Genomic DNA, 18,220 nt, shown 5'->3' with positions numbered 1-18,220 from the left:
TCCAGTGTGCCAGCAGCACCTCTGTTTCCAAGATGGCAGAGGTCTGGAGCACACTGGAGGAGCTCTGGACACCTCCCAGGGGAGGTGCAGGTCAGGGGAGTGGTCACTCCCCTTTCCTTTGTCCAGTTTCGCGCCAGAGCAGGGGCTAAGGGGTCCCTGAACCGGTGTAGACTGGCTTATGCAGAATTGGGCACCTCTGTGCCCAACAAAGCATTTCCAGAGGCTGGGGGAGGCTACTCCTCCCCTGCCTTCACACCATTTTCCAAAGGGAGAGGGTGTCACACCCTCTCTCAGAGGAAGTTCTTTGTTCTGCCATCCTGGGCCAGGCCTGGCTGGACCCCAGGAGGGCAGATGCCTGTCTGAGGGGTTGGCAGCAGCAGCAGCTGCAGAGAAACCCCAGGAAGGGCAGTCTGGCAGTACCAGGGTCTGTGCTACAGACCACTGGGATCATGGAATTGTACCAACAATGCCAGGATGGCATAGAGGGGGCAATTCCATGATCATAGACATGTTACATGGCCATATTCGGAGTTACCATGGTGAAGCTACATATAGGTAGTGACCTATATGTAGTGCACGCGTGTAATGGTGTCCCCGCACTCACAAAGTTCAGTGAATTGGCTCTGAACAATGTGGGGGCACCTTGGCTAGTGCCAGGGTGCCCTCACACTAAGTAACTTTGCACCTAACCTTTACCAGGTAAAGGTTAGACATATAGGTGACTTATAAGTTACTTAAGTGCAGTGTAAAATGGCTGTGAAATAACGTGGACGTTATTTCACTCAGGCTGCAGTGGCAGGCCTGTGTAAGAATTGTCAGAGCTCCCTATGGGTGGCAAAAGAGATGCTGCAGCCCATAGGGATCTCCTGGAACCCCAATACCCTGGGTACCTTAGTACCATATACTAGGGAATTATAAGGGTGTTCCAGTAAGCCAATGTAAATTGGTAAAAAATGGTCACTAGCCTGTTAGTGACAATTTGAAAGTAATGAGAGAGCATAACCACTGAGATTCTGGTTAGCAGAGCCTCAGTGAGACAGTTAGGCACCACACAGGGAACATATACATGCACACCTATGAGCACTGGGGCCCTGTGTGACAGGGTCCCAGTGACACATACATATAGGCCACAAACCTATGAGCACTGGGGTCCTGACCAGCAGGATCCCAGTGACACATAACAAACATACTGAAACCATAGTGTTTTCACTATGAGCACTGAGGCCTGGCTATCAGGATCCCAGTGAGACAGTGAAAACAGTGACAAACACCCTGACATACACTCACAAACAGGCCAAAAGTGGGGGTAACAAGGCTAGAAAGAGGCTACCTTCTCACAATCCTAAAGAAGTATAAGGCCCAGACCAGGATCCTTTATTTCTCAGGGCTGATCCACCACCAGACTGTTAGTTTAGCAGCTGTCCTTAAGACCCATTCGGTGGCCTCATCATCAACGGTCCTTCCAGATAAGTACAGAAAACATCTGGATTCGTTGGGCAGAAAAATGTGTGGCACCTCAGCAGCATTCATGAAGGTCTCTCGTGCCTCTGCACTGTTAGGGAGATACGACTGTTCTTTGTGAGACTCTCTGAACAGGTTCGTAGAGAAATTGCCTAGGGAAGATAGGCAAGATTTCCAAGAGATCCTTCAGGAGGAGAGTTTGGTGTCCAACAAGGTTATCAGTGCTGCTGAAGATGGCGCAAACTTGGCAGCTCACGGCTATGCACATGACATTTGTGCAAGGAGGTCCTCTTGGCTACGCCTTACGGGGTTGAAACAGGAAGCACAACACCACATCCTGAACCTGCCATTTAATGGGAACTCCTTATTAGGGTCGCATACTGATGATGAGATGGCGAAGAAGAAATCAGAAGTGGACACAATGAAAGCAGTGGGACTATATAGGCGCAAGGTCTATAGATGAATTTACAGGCCATATGATAGGCGTCCTCATTGATTCCAAAGAGCCCAGCAGAATCAAGGACGACCGTTTTTTCAGTTCCGCAAAACGACACAAGATCGTGGACCAAGCAGGCCACATCAGTCTACCACCAAAGCATTGGGCAAACAATGAGGATTCGCTTCCCCTAATCCTGTCCACCACTCCAGTGGGGGTAAGTATTACAAATTATGTACACGAGTGGCACGCCATAACAAGTGACAAATGGGTGCTGAATATTGTTGAGAATGGATATTCTCTTCGTTTCAAGTCTTCGCCTCCGCCGGTGCTCCCGAGAACAAAGTGTACTCACCAGTCATTGCTACAAAAGGAGGTTCTCATCCTATTGCAAAAAAGAGCGATAGAAAAGGTTTGATCTTCTCTAAGAGGGAAAGGAGTGTACTCCCGATATTTCCTAGTGAAAAAGAAAGGCCAAGAAAGGGTTTTCAGACCCATTTTAGATCTGAGACATCTGAACAAATACATTCGGAAAGAAAAGTTCAGAATGCTGGCCCTTCACCAGATTTTCCCTCAGCTTCATCGAGGGGACTGGATGTGCTCCATAGATCTGCAGGATGCACTCTTTCACGTCCCGGTTATAGCAAAGCACCGAAAATGTCTTCGCTTCGTTGTGGCATTACAACACTACCAGTTCAGGGTGCTGCCTTCCGGACTAACATCAGCCCCCTCAGACATTCTCCAAATGTGTAGCAACAATAGCGGCGCACTCGAGAAAAAAAAGAATATCTTCACTTATCCATACCTAGACGATTGGTTGCTAAAAGCCATCACTGGAGAGCAAACCTTGAATCATCTCAACATAGTTCTGAACACCTTCAGTTCTCTGGGTCTGCAGGTCAATGTCCAAAAGTCCAAACTCACTCCAACTCAGACACTCCATTACCTAGGGGCAATGCTAGACATCAGTCTAGAAAGAGGGCATCCTTCTGAGGAGCGACTATCATCAATAGCACAGAAGTGTCACACACTTCTTCACACTGATTACTACGTTCAGACAAATAGCATCTCTACTGGGCTCCATGGCCTCCTGCATTTTCATTGTCCCAAACGCCAGATTGCACAAGAGACCTCTTCAAGAGAATCTGGAGGATCAGTGGAGTCAATTCACAGCCTAATGGGAAGACAGAATAACCTTTTTAACTGCGGCAAAGGCATCATTATAGTGGTGGACTCGCCATCAACATCTGTTAGTGGGGGTTCCTTTTCACCAAAACACTCCTTCCAAGACCCTTGTAACAGATGCATCACTACAAGGTTGGGGCGCACACATGGGACCCCTCCAAGTACAGGGCTTATGGTCCAAAAATGAAGAAAGTCACCACATCAATCTGCTGGAACTGAGAGCGGTCCATCTGGCTCTCAAGTCTTTTGCTCCATCCCTCAAGGGAAAGTCCATTTTAGTCTAAACAGACAATATGACCACAGACAGGAGGAGACAAGATCTCGTCCTCTGTCTTGAGAGTCTCAGACCATCTGGCACTGGCTAATAGCGAGGAGGATGTCATTCACAGCAGTCCACCTTCCGGGGGAACAAAACTCAAAAGCAGATTTCCAAAGTCAAAGTCTACTAGACTCCCACGACTGTTGTAGCAGACATTTTCCATTGGTGGGGTCATCCTCAAGTAGACCTGTTTGCAGACATCAACAAAAAATGCCCAGACTTCGCATCCAGGCTCTACCGACCAGGGATGAAGGGGAATGCCCTGTTGATAGACTGGTCAGGGACATCTCTATGCTTTTCCACCGATCCCCCTGATTCTTGCAGTAATCAACAAGTTTTACAGGTCCAAAACCAGGATGATACTCATAGCCCCGGAATGACCTTGGCAATACTGGTACACAGATCTCCTCCAGTTGTCAGAACAACCTCACAAGAGGCTGCCGTGCAGGCTGGATCTTCTCCACAGATTAGGGGGGAAAATTCTGCATCCCAACCTTCCCTCGCTGAGCTTGACAGCAGGGCTCCTGAATTCCTGCAGTATGGACATCTAGGACTCTCGCAGGAATGCATGGATATTTTAAAGTAGTCCAAAAGCCCATCGACACAACGCTCATATGCGTTCAGATGGAAAAGATTTACATGTGGTGCAGGCAGCATGACTGCAATCCTATTTTGGCTCAGGAGGAGGTTATCTTACCTTACCTACTACATCTTGCAAAGTCAGGGCTGCAGTTTTCTTCCATTAAGGTACATTTATCTGCCATTACAGCTTATCGTAAGTTGCCCTCGCAAAAGTCTTTCTTTGCTATGCCAGTGGTTAAGGATTTTTTAGAGTGCTTGAAAAATGGTTTTTCGCCAATTCATACACCTTCACCTCCATGGGAACTGAATGTGGTCTTGTCTAGACTTATGGCCGCTTCTTTTGAGCCCATCCATAAAGCTTCTTTGCAACACCTTACGTGAAAGACCGCTTTTCTGGTAGCCATTACCTCGGCTAGAAGGGTCAGTGAGATTCAGGCTCTTTGTTCAAAGGAACCCTACACTGTTTTCCACGATAACAGAGTAGTTCTAAGAACCCACCCATCGTTTTTGCTTAAGGTGGTGTCGGACTTCCATATTAACCCAATGATATCACTTTCCCAAACCTGTTACTCCGGTGGAGAAAGCCTTGCATTCCCTGGCCCTGAAGAGATTACTGTAATTTTACCTTGATAAGATTAAGGCAATCAGATCACTTATTTGTAAATTATGGACATATGAGAACAGGAAAAGCGGCCTCAAAACAGACTATTTCTAGATGGATAGTTTTGTGTATTGTTATTGCATACCAATTGGCTGACAAGCAATTGTCCGCTAAACCTAAAGCTCACTCCACGAGAGGGAAAGCAGCAACTACAGCCCTTCTTAAGAATGTACCCATCTCCGAAATTTGCAAAGCTGCCACATGGAGATCCATACCTACTTTTACCAGGCATTACTGTCTAGATTCCGATGCCAAAACAGACACTCAAGTTGGGTCAGGCTTCTTTAAGAAATGTATTTGCCTAAGACAGATACGTTTCCTGCACTTCTATCACTCCACCCGCAGGGGTATGGGATGGGCTTGCTAATCTATTCAGTGTTTATGACTATTGATGAGGATCCCCTGGAAGAGAAGGATAAATTACCTGTAAATCCTAGCTCTCTTCCAGGGGTATCCTCATCAAAGTCATAAACAACCCACCCTCCTCCCCGGACGTGATTTTTAAAAGTGCAGCACTACTCATTTGACTCTTCTATGTCTCCTTGCCACCAGGAAAAAAGTACTGACCTGACTGTGAACCAACTGTCACATCACTCTCACCCCTGAGGCATGGTGGGATACTGGAGGTGCTCAGGGTCTTAAAGGCACGGTGCCAGTTTTTTGATTCTGCTGTGTTAACCTGCATGCAGCCTATTGGCTAATAATGCTCCTTTATTTTCAATGTAGTTTTTTTCTATTTTATTATAGATATACTTTGTATACCTTATACTTGGCTTACAGAAAGTTTTGTACCTTTAAAGGTTTTTATTTTATGTTAAAAAAAAAAAAACACTCCAAAAATAAAGCATTTTTAGCCTGTTTTTCTCAACATAGACTGCATTACTGTTTACACATGTATATATTATATTGGGATTGAAGTTCTCTACTAAAATATTTTTCAAATATTTCACATATATATGCATGTGTGTTTCTATATGCTCCGGGGTCCCCGCAAGTGGGCATAAATACTCAGTGTTTATGACTATGATGAGGATCCCCTGGAAGAGAACAAGAGGACCACTCAGCATCACCACCTGTGTTGGAGGATCCATGCAATTCCTGTGGAGAGAAGATCCCAGCAGGCAGACGTTGTTTCCTTTGCTGCCTGCGGATGCAGGGGAGTGACTCCTTCACTCACTGAGAGATTCCTTCCTGCTTCTTTGGTGCAGCTGAAGTCTTGCCGACCACAGAGGATGCACAGCCATGGAAATGTTGCAATTACTGAAAGGAGCCAAAGAAACAATGTTGCAAGCAGAGTTCATCTCGGAGTTGCAGGCTTGTTTGGTTCCTGTGAAGTCCAGCAGCGGTTATGGTGGCCAGGAGCAGAAGAGGCTAATGCAAAGGAGTCCTGGTGCAGTCTTGCATGCTGAATCTGGGGACCCACCAGCACAGAAGTCCCTAAAAAGTCCTAAAAGGGGACTTGGACACTCTGCAGGGTCACCACCTATCAGAGGGTGTCACTGACATCAGTCATCTGTCCTGACCAACCAGATGCTCCCAGGGGCCTCTGAACATCTTGTTTCCAAGATGGCAAAGTCAGGTGGCCACCACCCCTGGGGTTGTGATGGACAGGGGAGTGGTCACTCCCCTTTCCTTTGAGTGGTTTAGCGACAGAGCAGGGACTAGGGGTCCCTGGGCCAGTTCAAAGCAAGCCGGTGGCGCTGGGAGGCTACACCTCCCCACCGCCTTGTAACACCTATTTCCAAGGGAGAGGGTGCTGCACCCCCTCTCTCACACAAAATCCTTTGGTCTGCATTGCCCTGCTTGAGCAGGTCAAGCAGCAGGAGGGCAGAAACCTGTCTGAGGGGCTGCAGCAGGGTAGGCTGCCCGTAAAGACTAGCAGAAGCAATACTGAGGGGTCTTCTAAGGAGCACCCAGAGTGCATGGAATTATGTCACCAATACTGGGGTATGATTCCCACATGTTTGACACCGAACATGACTAGGTTCGGAGTTACCATTATGTAGCTGGACCACAGTGACCTGTGGCCAGTACATGGGTAAAATGGCTTACCCGCACCTACGAAGTTCAGTGCATTGGAACTGAAGTTTATAGGGGCACCTCAGCTCATGCAGGGATGCCCTCAGGCACATGGATCTGCACCCTGCCCTCTGGGCTAGGAGGGCCTTCCATTGGGGTGACTTACAGTGACCAGGTGAAGTGGCCAGCAGTGAAAGGGTGCACGCATGCACCTTTTCACGCAGGCTGCAATGGCAGGGCTGCGGATACAGCTTGCATGGGCTCCCCCGGTGTACCAATGCCCTGGGTACCTAAGTACCATATACTAGGGACTTACAGGGGTACACCAGTATGCCAATTGTGGGGTTTAAATGGTATTAAAGCAACCAGATTTAGAGAGAGTACTATCACTGGGGTCCCGGTTAGCAGGATCCCAATGAAAACAGTCTAAACACACTGACAGACAGGCAAAAAGAAGGAGTAACCATGCTGTAAGGAAATGCCTCCTTGGCATGGTTACCCCCTGACATTTTGCCTTTGCTGATGCTATGTTTTTAATTGAAAGTGTGCTGAGGCCTGCTAACCAGGCCCCAGCACCAGTGTTCTTTCCCTAACCTGTACTTTTGTATCCACAATTGGCACACCCTGGCATCCAGATAAGTCCCTTGGAACTGGTACCCCTGGTACCAAGGGCCCTGATGCCAGGGAAGGTCTCTAAGGGCTGCAGCATGTCTTATGCCACCCTAGAGACCCCTCACTCAGCACAGACACACTGCTTACCAGCTTGTGTGTGCTAGTGAGAACAAAATGAGTAAGTCGACATGGCACTCCCCTCAGGGTGCCATGCCAGCCTCTCACTGCCTATGCAGTATAGGTAAGACACCCCTCTAGCAGGCCTTACAGCCCTAAGGCAGGGTGCACTATACCATAGGTGAGGGCACCAGTGCATGGGCACTGTGCCCCTACAGTGTCTAAGACAAACCCTAGACATTGTAAGTGCAGGGTAGCCATAAGAGTATATGGTCTGGGAGTCTGTCAGACACGAACTCCACAGCACCATAATGGCTACAGTGAAAACTGGGAAGTTTGGTATCAAACTTCTCAGCACAATAAATGCACACTGATGCCAGTGTACATTTTATTGTGAAACACACCCCAGAGGGCACCTTAGAGGTGCCCCCTGAAACTGTATCCAACTATCTGTGTAGGCTGACTGGTTCCAGCAGCCTGCCACACTAGAGACATGTTGCTGGCTCCATGGGGAGAGTGCCTTTGTCACTCTGAGGCCAGTAACAAAGCCTGCACTGGGTGGAGATGCTAACACCTCCCCCAGGCAGGAGCTGTAACACCTGGCGGTGAGCCTCAAAGGCTCACCCCTTTGTTCCAGCACCGCAGGACACTCCAGCTAGTGGAGTTGCCCGCCCCCTCCGGCCACGGCCCCCACTTTTGGCGGCAAGGCCGGAGGAAACAAAGAAAACAACAAGGAGGAGTCACTGGCCAGTCAGGACAGCCCCTAAGGTGTCCTGAGCTGAAGTGACTCTAACTTTTAGAAATCCTCCATCTTGCAGATGGAGGATTCCCCCAATAGGATTAGGGATGTGACCCCCTCCCTTTGGGAGGAGGCACAAAGAGGGTGTACCAACCCTCAGGGCTAGTAGCCATTGGCTACTAACCCCCCCAGACCTAAAACACGCCCTTAAATTTAGTATTTAAGGGCTTCCCTGAACCTAAGAATTTAGATTCCTGCAACTTACCTGAAGAAGAGGACTGCTGAGCTGAAAACCCCTGCAGAAAGAAGAAAGAAGACACCAACTGCTTTGGCCCCAGTCCTACCGGCCTGTCTCCTGCCTTCCAAAAGAAACCTGCTCCAGCGACGCTTTCCTAAGGACCAGCGACCCCTGAATCCTCAGAGGACTGCCCTGTTTCAAGAAAAGACAAGAAACTCCCGAGGACAGTGGCACTGCTCCAAAAGAACTGCAACTTTGTTTCAAGAAGCAGATTTAAAGACCCCTGCAACTCCCCACAAGAAGCGTGAGACTTGCAACACTGCACCCGGCGACCCCGACTCGACTGGTGGAGAACAAACACCTCAGGGAGGACCCTCCGGCGACTCCGAGACCGTGAGTAACCAAAGTTGTCCCCCTGAGCCCCCACAGCGACGCCTGCAGAGGGAATCCCGAGGCTCCCCCTGACCGCGACTGCCTGAACCTAAAGTCCCGACAGCTGGAAAAGACCCTGCACCCGCAGCCCCCAGCACCTGAAGGAACGGAACTTCTGTGCAGGAGTGACCCCCAGGAGGCCCTCTCCCTTGCTAAGGTGGTGGCTACCCAGAGGAGCCCCCCCCTTGCCTGCCTGCACCGCTGAAGAGACTCCTTTGTCTCCCATAGGAAACTATTGGAAACCCGACGCGTGTTTACACACTGCACCCGGCCGCCCCCGCGCTGCTGAGGGTGTACTTTTTGTGCTGACTCGTGTCCCCCCCGGTGCCCTACAAAACCCCCCTGGTCTGCCCTCCGAAGACGCAGGTACTTACCTGCTGGCAGACTGGAACCGGGGCACCCCCTTCTCTCCATTGAAGCCTATGTGTTTTGGGCACCTCTTTGACCTTTGCACCTGACCGGCCCTGAGCTGCTGGTGTGATAACTTTGGGGTTGCTCTGAACCCCCAACGGTGGGCTACTTTGGACCCCAATCTCAAACCTGTAAGTGATTTACTTACCTGTTGAAAATAACAATACTTTACCTCCCCCAGGAACTGTGAAAATTGCACTGTGTCCACAGCTAAATGTGTTTTATGAAAAAAGTATAAATGCTATTGTAATTGTTCAAAGTCCCTAAAGTACTTACCTGCAATACCTTTCAAATGAGATATTACATGTAGAATTTGAACCTGTGGTTCTTAAAATAAACTAAGAAAATATATTTTTCTATAACAAAACCTATTGGCTGGATTTGTCTCTGAGTGTGTGTTCCTCATTTATTGCCTGTGTGTATGTACAACAAATGCTTAACACTACTCCTTTGATAAGCCTACTGCTCGACCACACTACCACAAAATAGAGCATTAGTATTATCTCTTTTTGCCACTATCTTACCTCTAAGGGGAACCCTTGGACTCTGTGCATGCTATTCCTTACTTTGAAATAGCACATACAGAGCCAACTTCCTACACATGCCAAAAAGAGTGACTTTCCTACAGAATATAAGAACCAAATTAAAGTCCCATTGGGGCCCAATAAATGGTGAAGGAGGAAATATGTGGGTAAGACCCTTAAAGGAACCTACTAATGATCAGTGATTTAAACAAGGAGGATTGATCTGGTAGACTCAAGAAAGCAGAGGCAGCAGACAAATAAACTTTAAAGGTGCCCAAACAAGAGCCCTGCTGGGCCAGGGAAAGTATGAACAAGAACACCTCAGAAAGAGGGCAGAGAGGTTCTACAGACTTGTCTGTGTACCAGCACCATGCCACAAATCTGTTCCATCGACAGGCGTATTGTTTAGGTGGAGGGATGCCTTGCTGCCAAGATAACATTACAGACTTTGGGTGGAAGGTCAAAAGCTGTCAACTGTTGCCCCCCAAACTCCTGCTGTTGCGACAGAAGATCCTTCTGAAGGGGCAGTCTGATCAGAGGATCGATGGCCAAGCTCAATAGCTCGGGATACTGGACTCTTCATGCCCAGTCTGGAGCCACAAGGATCACTTGGGCCTGGTTGTTCTTTATCTTCTTGAGAACTCTGGGAAGAAGCGGTATGGGCAGAAAGGCATATAGAAGGCCTGAGCTCTTATAGTCAAGATGAAAAAAAAGCACCGATGAGCGAGTGCCGCCCTGGAAACTCCAAAGCGCAGAACTGTTGACATTGTGCGTTCTTTGCAGAGGCGAACAGAGCTACCAGAAGCCACCACTGCAGATCATGTACAGTCCCCTTCGAGATCTGGCCTATGTCAGAGAGATTCCCCCGATACTGCACTCACTGGAACTTCAGTCCCACTGCAGAGCTCGCATATGCCACCTGACATAACTAGCAGGATGCAAGAGGCCATGAAGCCCAGCAGCCACAGTCATTCTCACCGAAATTCAGGCTAAAGGCTGAAACATCTGTATCATAGCCTGAATATCCTGGACTTGCCAGTCAGGAGGATAAACCCAAAAAGTCCAGTCAAAGAATGACTGTAGGGGTAGTTCTTCTTTGGATCTGCACAAAGGATGGCATGGAAAGAAAAGAACTGAGGTCAGTGCGCCCAAGTGGAACCTATAAAGGTCCCACGACATCCTATGAGGCACGCATGACGCCGACAACAGGCGCAGAGCTGACCGACACCACCTGACAGTGCACAGGGGTACTGCTCGAGAAAAATCTGCGGATCCAGACTGACAACTGGGGGAAATTCTAATGTAAGCACTCTGCGACTAGAAGTCTCCATCATATACCCCATCTCACAGATGAGTCGGGGAGATCACTTTTGGCAGCGCCAGATATCACTGCAGTGTCACAGCGCACTTATAGTTACTGACTTCGAAGAAGCATTTGACTCTCTGCATTGGTAAGTGGTGCTTGGGGAAGCTGGGGTTTGGCTCCAGGTTTCTGTCATATGTCCAAAAAATGTATGTACGACCTCAAGCTCAGTTCAGAGTAAACGTGGTCCACTCCCACAGGTTTCTGCAGAGGCCCTAGACCGGGTTGCCCCATGTTTATTTGTCCCAGCCATCAAACCATTGGCAGAGAGGGTGCTCTGAAACACTCAGGTATGAAGTTTCAGTGACAGAATTGTACTCTATGCGACTGACATACTCTTGTTTTGGACATGTCCATCCACTACAGGGCCATATGCTGGAGTCTTTTGGAGAAGCACCGGGTCTTCAAGTTAACTGGGCCAAATGCCTAATGGACCCCGAGGGGGTGACATGAAATATGAAAACTGGCAGCAGCGCCTGCCGATTTTTCACCTCAGTTTCCTATATCTTGGAATACATATTGGTCTTTAGTCAAATCTGACCTAAAATCTGAAACTGCATCCTCCTTACTCATCAAAGCCAAGGATAACCAGGCCAAATGGTCCAAGCTATCCTTTAATATTCTAGGCAGGTTCATCCAGTTTAAAAAACCTGTTTAAAACGGCACTCCAACATATTCTGTACATATTTCAAAATTAATCATCCCTCAGAGGTGGTTCCGTGAACTGACAGCCAAAATAAATGTGTTTCTGTGACACTCTCCCCCCTCCAAATACAGCCTTTGGCAAATGTGTATAAACCCTATTCATTAACAACTGGCTGAATGGTGGAACTCTGCATTTAGAGGCGCTGTAGCATTGCTTGGCTTCATCCTAGGCTTGCGATATGGCACATCCATTCTACGGTAACTAGACTGGTCCTACATATGTGGAGGTCAGCACTTTAGTAGGCTGGTTGGTACATAAGGGTGGGTGATACTTGAGAACCGCCTTTTGAGAGGTCAAAGGCTGATACATTTGACATGCTGCAAGGGGTTTCATAGTTGGGACTTAACTGGACTATCAAGGATGGAGAAGGAGCACAGATGAGGGTCTTCCAAGATCTCCAAGTAGACTTTGACTTGCATAAGTCCCAGGTCTACTGCTATCAACAACTACACCATGCTCTATCCCATCAGCAGGAATCTCCATCTAACATCCCTGAACATAGCCCTTGAGGTTAAGTTACTCATGGGTCCCTTAGGTAGAGGAGGGATATTTCAAGCTTCTTAATCGTTGGTTATCAATTCTCCTGATCTAATGTCAAGTCTTAAAGCATTGTGGGAGAGGAGTCTAGGCCACTGGAAGATAGTGACTGGAGAGACGCCTGTATGGCCCAGCACCCCTTGCATTCTATGCCAGACTGTGTCTCAGTCAACTCAAATACCTTTATCTCACCTACCTCCAGCCCCATTGTCTGTGGCAGGCCCATAGATTATCAGAGCCTAAATGCTTCTGATGCCCAGAAGCCAATGGAGATTTCTTCCACATGATGTGGGGCTGCCCAGTTATATCAATGTACTGGAAATGAATTTTCACAATGCTGTTGAGAATCTTTGTCATATATACCCTTCACCACGTCTTGGCCTGGTAGAGATCCTGGACAATATTGGTGGCCCCTGTGGAGGTGGCACTATAGCATTGTAGTAGTAGTGACTGTGAAAAGACACACTGTTGTACACTGGAAATGTACAGGGCATATCTCCATGGACAAATGGCGTTAGGGCAACAGCCTTGTGCACGAAGCAGGAGGAGCCCATATAAGTGGCATGGGGCTGTCCCTAAAAACATGGTAAAATATGGAGGAGTTGATGGGCTTATAATGGCTTGAGCTAGATGACACCAGACACTAAACCTCGATTGTACATTGCTGATGTAAGCTCTGGGGGCTTATTTGTGAACCACTGTGTGCATTGTTTCGCTTTGTTTTGTTTAAACACAAAAAAGAAGAGTGAAAAGAATTAAAAGGATTGATAAACCAACATTTAATATTTGTGGGATGAATTGTCATATTACCTGTTCACCTACAGGTCCATCTGCCACCAGGTGAATGGGTTGTTCATTCTCAAGATTTCTCATACTTGGATCAGCTCCCTTTCTCATCAGCAGACGGACAGCATCTAACTGAGTGAACCGATGTTGCAGGCTAGCAACCACATGAAGAGCAGTATTACCATTATATGCCTGATAAATTGGAGAAAAATCAAAAGGACAATAAGAGATTGGTTTGATCGATATAGCCCTTACTTCATAGTTGCTGGCTGGCAAACATTACCTTGGCGTTCACAAAAGTCACTGAGTTTGGCAAGTCCAAAAATAAACGAAGTAGATCGACATTTGCCTCTTCAGCAGCCAAATGCAGGGCAGATCGACCACTCTTAAGATCCTATGAGAGGATAGGACATTCCATTGAGGCAAAAGTAGTATCACAATAGGCAACATACAATGTGTATGAGTATTTCAGAACTTGCCTTACACTGTTCATGTTACGATGCAATTATGTGACACACTGGAAAGCTCAAATGATTATTTGATATTTAGACGATAACAGCAGCTTTTCTTACCATTTCACACTTTTTTAATTTTATGTCATGTCACCGTGATCATTTAGAAAAGTGAAAAATACAAGTGGCACTTATTTTAACATCAACTTTACTACAGAGGACTGCAATGACAAATACGTGTTGTGATGAATTATATAGTGACTAGCAATTAGGCAACTCACCAATATGCTGTATCATATCATGTTAATAAGAGATTTTCCGGGTGTACTTACTTTTAATATTTTAGTAAGTGCTTAGAACGTGAACTGAACTTACTCTTGTTTCAACAGATGCTCCCATATGGATCAAACTTCTGATTGTGTCTACCAGACGCTTGGTTTTCAACAGACGTTCCTGGACCTCAGGTGAATGCGGCTGGAGGTTACGTGGAAGGTCATGGATAGCAGCATTGTGGGACATCACTGCACAGTGCAAAGCAGTTATGCCTTGAAAAACAGAATAAGAACCAAATTAACTTTTATTGCAAAGTCATAAAGTACATGATTTCTGGCTTCTGAGACTAAACAATTTTCAAACCGCATAGAGGCAGAAAAGTACAAACCGCAGTGAAAACACATCTGCATTAAAAACATCCTTATGAAGGTCAACAAATAAAAGCCATCTGCTGTTACATAAGCGAAGGAAGTCTGCTCATTAACAGTAAGCTTAGCTCATAAAACTTGTGCTAAAATTGTGTAGCAAAAAGATCTCAACCACGTAGCAACTATTTTGTTAATCTGTGCCATCGAGACAGGTAGCTGTAACAGTGGATTGAAATGAGCCTGCATAGTAGTATATGCTTAAGAGGAGGAGGTGATTTGACTAACGATTTAAAGGAAGCTTTTAAGGAGGCAGGGTTGCCTGTGGCCCGATAGCATTACAAGCTACAAACAGATACTTGCAGAATAAATAACATTTGCGGCTTGTGTTGCCATATTTCATCTGCTATACACGAATTGCATAAAGTGTCTCCCAGAAGCTGTGACTAGCAAACAGATGAAGCACGTGTGGTTCCTAAAATGATTTGGCCAACCAGAGACTCTTGAAAAGCCTGAATAGCCACACAATAGTGTTTGGTGGACATGTGTAGTAAAGTTATAGATGTTCACTATACCTCCCTTAGAAGGCCACAGGAGATCCTTTTTCCTAGTGGAGTGGGCCATAGATAGTGCATGAAATTTACACTTCATACTTAATGCTGAATGTTAGACCTGGCAGCATTAGGGTGGTCTTCCTCCTAACTTTTTGCCGTCCTCCTCTACTATTCGGACCTTGTTTTTGCAGGCAATAGGACTCTGTGCACTTTACCACTGCTAATCAAGTTTTTGTGCTCGCTCTCATAAACATAGTAATATCGGTTCCTCCCAATTGGCACGTTTAATTTACTTATATGTATGCAGTAAAGTGGTATTACCTGTACCCAAGGCCTGTGACTTAAATGCTACTAGTGGGTCTGCAGCACTAATTGGCCCACCTACTCAAGTAGCCCTCTAACCATGACTCAGGCCTGACATTGCAGAGCCTGTAGGTGCAGTGCTAGACTGCCAAGTCGACATGGCAATATAACCCTTTTGACAGGCCCAAACCTTCCATTTTAATACATACAAGTCACCTCTAGGGTAAGACCTCGAGAACCCAGAGGGCATGGTGTAGTGTATTTTAAAATAAAGTCATGTACCTTTAAGGTTTACCTGTTCTAGTAGTGAAGAACTCCTAAATTCATTTTTCACTGCTGCAAGGCTCATCTTTCCCATAGGATAAAACTGGAGTTGCCTTATTACAATTTATAAACACAATTTCCAAATAAGAAGAGATAGTTCTTTTAAATTTGGTGTCTCTGGAATCACTATTTAATTTCACTTTATGGTGAAGTTGAATTTTAAATTGCAATTCTGAAAACGCCACTTTTAGAAAGTTGGCCTTTTCTTACTTTAGCAATTTGGTGCTTTGCTGCAGGTTTTTGATCACATATCTGGGGTGGGCGACAGCTGGGCTTTGTATACTTCCCCCTAGGTAGCAAAACACAATGGGAGCTTAGGTGTGGCTTGATGGGCCATTCTCACCCCTTAAAGAGCTGTTTCCTGTCTCTACACAAAGCACTGCATACCATGCCGTAGTGAGCCTGGCGCCTCTGTGCACTTCAAAGGCCTGTCTCTGAAGTCTCCCCCACTTCAAAGGCATCACTAAGTACAAGTACTGGATGTCAGACACCACCACTTCAATTCACTTCTGGACTTGTGGATAGTTTGCCAGAAAGACTGCTGTGCTGCTACGAATATTACCACTCTGCTAGACTGCTACTCTGCTGGACTTCTGTCCTGCTGTGCTGACCTGCTGCCCTCTTGTCTAGGCGAGAAGGACTGGACCTGCAACACCTGAACCCAGAATGACTGGAAGGGCTAGCTGCCTGGCTTCCTGATATGAAGTCTCAGGGATATAGAAGACTTCCCACCTCTCTGCTTTTGTACCTGGATTCTGCCATCTGAGTCTACCCTCCAAGCGGTGCCACTCCAGTCCTGGACCCCTGGAAGTGGGCCTAAGGTGCCTGCCAGTGGAACCAATGCATCTTCTCCGCTGAGCAACACATCCCTGAACAGAACAGATGCGTATCCTCGGCTGAGAAGAACATCTTCGACCAGAACTAAAGCATTGCCATTGCTGTATGGATTGGACTAGTCGTAAAGGCTTTCATCATTACTGTATCTTGGGACTGACACATCACCTTTGGAACCACCACTGTGCAATGCTTTCCATGGCGCTAGCTCCATGCATCCCTCGTTGACCGCATCCTCGAAGCAACAGGATCTCACAACGTGGCCTCACCACCTCTCAGAACCAACGCATCACCTCAGTAGCATGACATCTTGGACGCGGGTCCAGGCAACCAAGATTCAGGGCACTTTGTTCAGCTGGCCTAACTGGGTCCCTGTAGCTGGCCCACTAGCAGTCTGCCTAAACTTGCAACTGTCCCGGTCCAGTGCGACCGGATACCCCCAATAGCGCTTTGTGTCACTATTTTTACTCAAAACCTTGAAATTCAAAATCTCCAGTTCTACTTACTAGATTTGTTTGGTAGTTTTATTTGTTAAATTTAGATCTATTTTTCATACCTGATGTGGAAACTTTGTGTGTGGTGCTTTACTGTTTGAAGTGTTGCACAAATACTTTACACATTGCCTCCAAGTTAAGCCTGACTGCTCTGTTCCAAGCTACCAGAGGGTGAGCAGAGGTTAATTTAGGGTTTGCTTGTGCCTTACCCCGACTAGAATTGTGGTTACTGTTGACCAGGGTTCATACCCCAGTCAAAAAGAAACCCCCCTTTTAACACTAGAATGAACATGCAACTGACCAGAAGACTTCAGACCACACAAAAGCCAGCAACCACACCCACCCTCAACCTCCAACCCTGTACTCAACATTCCACACCTCATCGCCAATAGGTCCCAATCCACAAACAAGCACTCTTCAAACTGCGCATACATAACACTGGCCCAATGTACCTCAAAAACAAACTTCCACAAACCTACTAGACCACCTTAGCTCATTCATACTCCTACTCGTACACACCCCCTGTATAAGCAGAAATAGATTCAGAAGTTGTGCCTTCGCTACCGTACTCCAAAAGCCTACAACAACTTCCCCCTGCAAGAATTACCTCAGTACTTAAATTCCACAAGGAACTTAAGATCTGGCTATTCACCTATCGCCAGGATTGGGTCAGCCCCTACAGCTCTTGTTGCAGATAGGCTGGTAGGGCAGTCAGTTTGTTGTCGTCTTGAGTCGTCTCTGCTGGTGCAGCTCTTCAGTCCTTCTTGTTAAGTCACCTGGAATCTGAAGAGCTAGGTTCAGGGGTGGAAGTCTATCTTTGCCATTACTTTAAATGGCAAACTCTGGCCAGCAGTTAAAACTGTTCTTCCAGCCTGCAAATGGCAGGCCGGGAGTCTTGTTTTAATTATGGCACAACCAGATCTGCAAACAATGGGTAGGACCTTTAACTTAAATACCTTAGGGACCCTGGGTGCCACTTACAAGGGACCTACAGACAAGTTAGCTTAGCCAACTGGTTATGGATCAATTCAACATACCTGTTTAAAGGCAAGGGCAGAGGCACTCAGGTCTGAATAGCAGGCCTCAGTGCACTCTGAGTAGTAAAACCAGCAGCATCAGTCCAAACACCTATCCCCAGGATTGGGTCAGCCCCTACAGCTCATGCTTCAGCTAGGGTGATACTCTCCAGGGTGAATCACGCACCTGGTAAACACACATTACACATATGTGAGGAAATGGGGTGTATTATATGGTGTGGATGTGTGACCTCACAGTGTAATACACTTACCATCTCCTCGAGGGCCAGCTGTAGGAAGCTGGCTTTGTATATATATTATACAAAAGTAAGGTATAGTGTGCACAGAGTCCAGAAGATCCCCTAAAGGATTTACTGAGACTAAGGTAGATAATACTAATGGACTCCTTGGTGGTAGGGTGGTCAAGCAGTTAGGCTTATCAAAGGACACTGCTAAGCATATGTTGTACACACACAG

General features: G+C 46.8%; 1 protein-coding gene across 3 annotated transcripts in view; it reads right to left on the bottom strand.

Annotated features, from left to right (window-relative positions):
• Positions 1 to 18,220, bottom strand: part of NFKBIZ (NFKB inhibitor zeta) — a 331,222-nt gene that overhangs the window by 64,122 nt on the left and 248,880 nt on the right. For all 3 annotated transcript variants that reach the window (XM_069204799.1, XM_069204802.1, XM_069204800.1), the window contains exons 9-11: positions 13,956 to 14,125; positions 13,412 to 13,522; positions 13,153 to 13,320 (exon numbers count right to left, since the gene is read on the bottom strand). In XM_069204799.1, the coding sequence (XP_069060900.1) occupies positions 13,153 to 13,320; positions 13,412 to 13,522; positions 13,956 to 14,125 (449 nt within the window). The remainder of the gene's footprint in view (positions 1 to 13,152; positions 13,321 to 13,411; positions 13,523 to 13,955; positions 14,126 to 18,220) is intronic.

The sequence above is a fragment of the Pleurodeles waltl genome, chromosome 8 (genome assembly GCF_031143425.1).
Source record: "Pleurodeles waltl isolate 20211129_DDA chromosome 8, aPleWal1.hap1.20221129, whole genome shotgun sequence".
Taxonomy (NCBI): domain Eukaryota; kingdom Metazoa; phylum Chordata; class Amphibia; order Caudata; family Salamandridae; genus Pleurodeles; species Pleurodeles waltl.
This window is presented reverse-complemented; position numbering and strand designations above follow the sequence as displayed.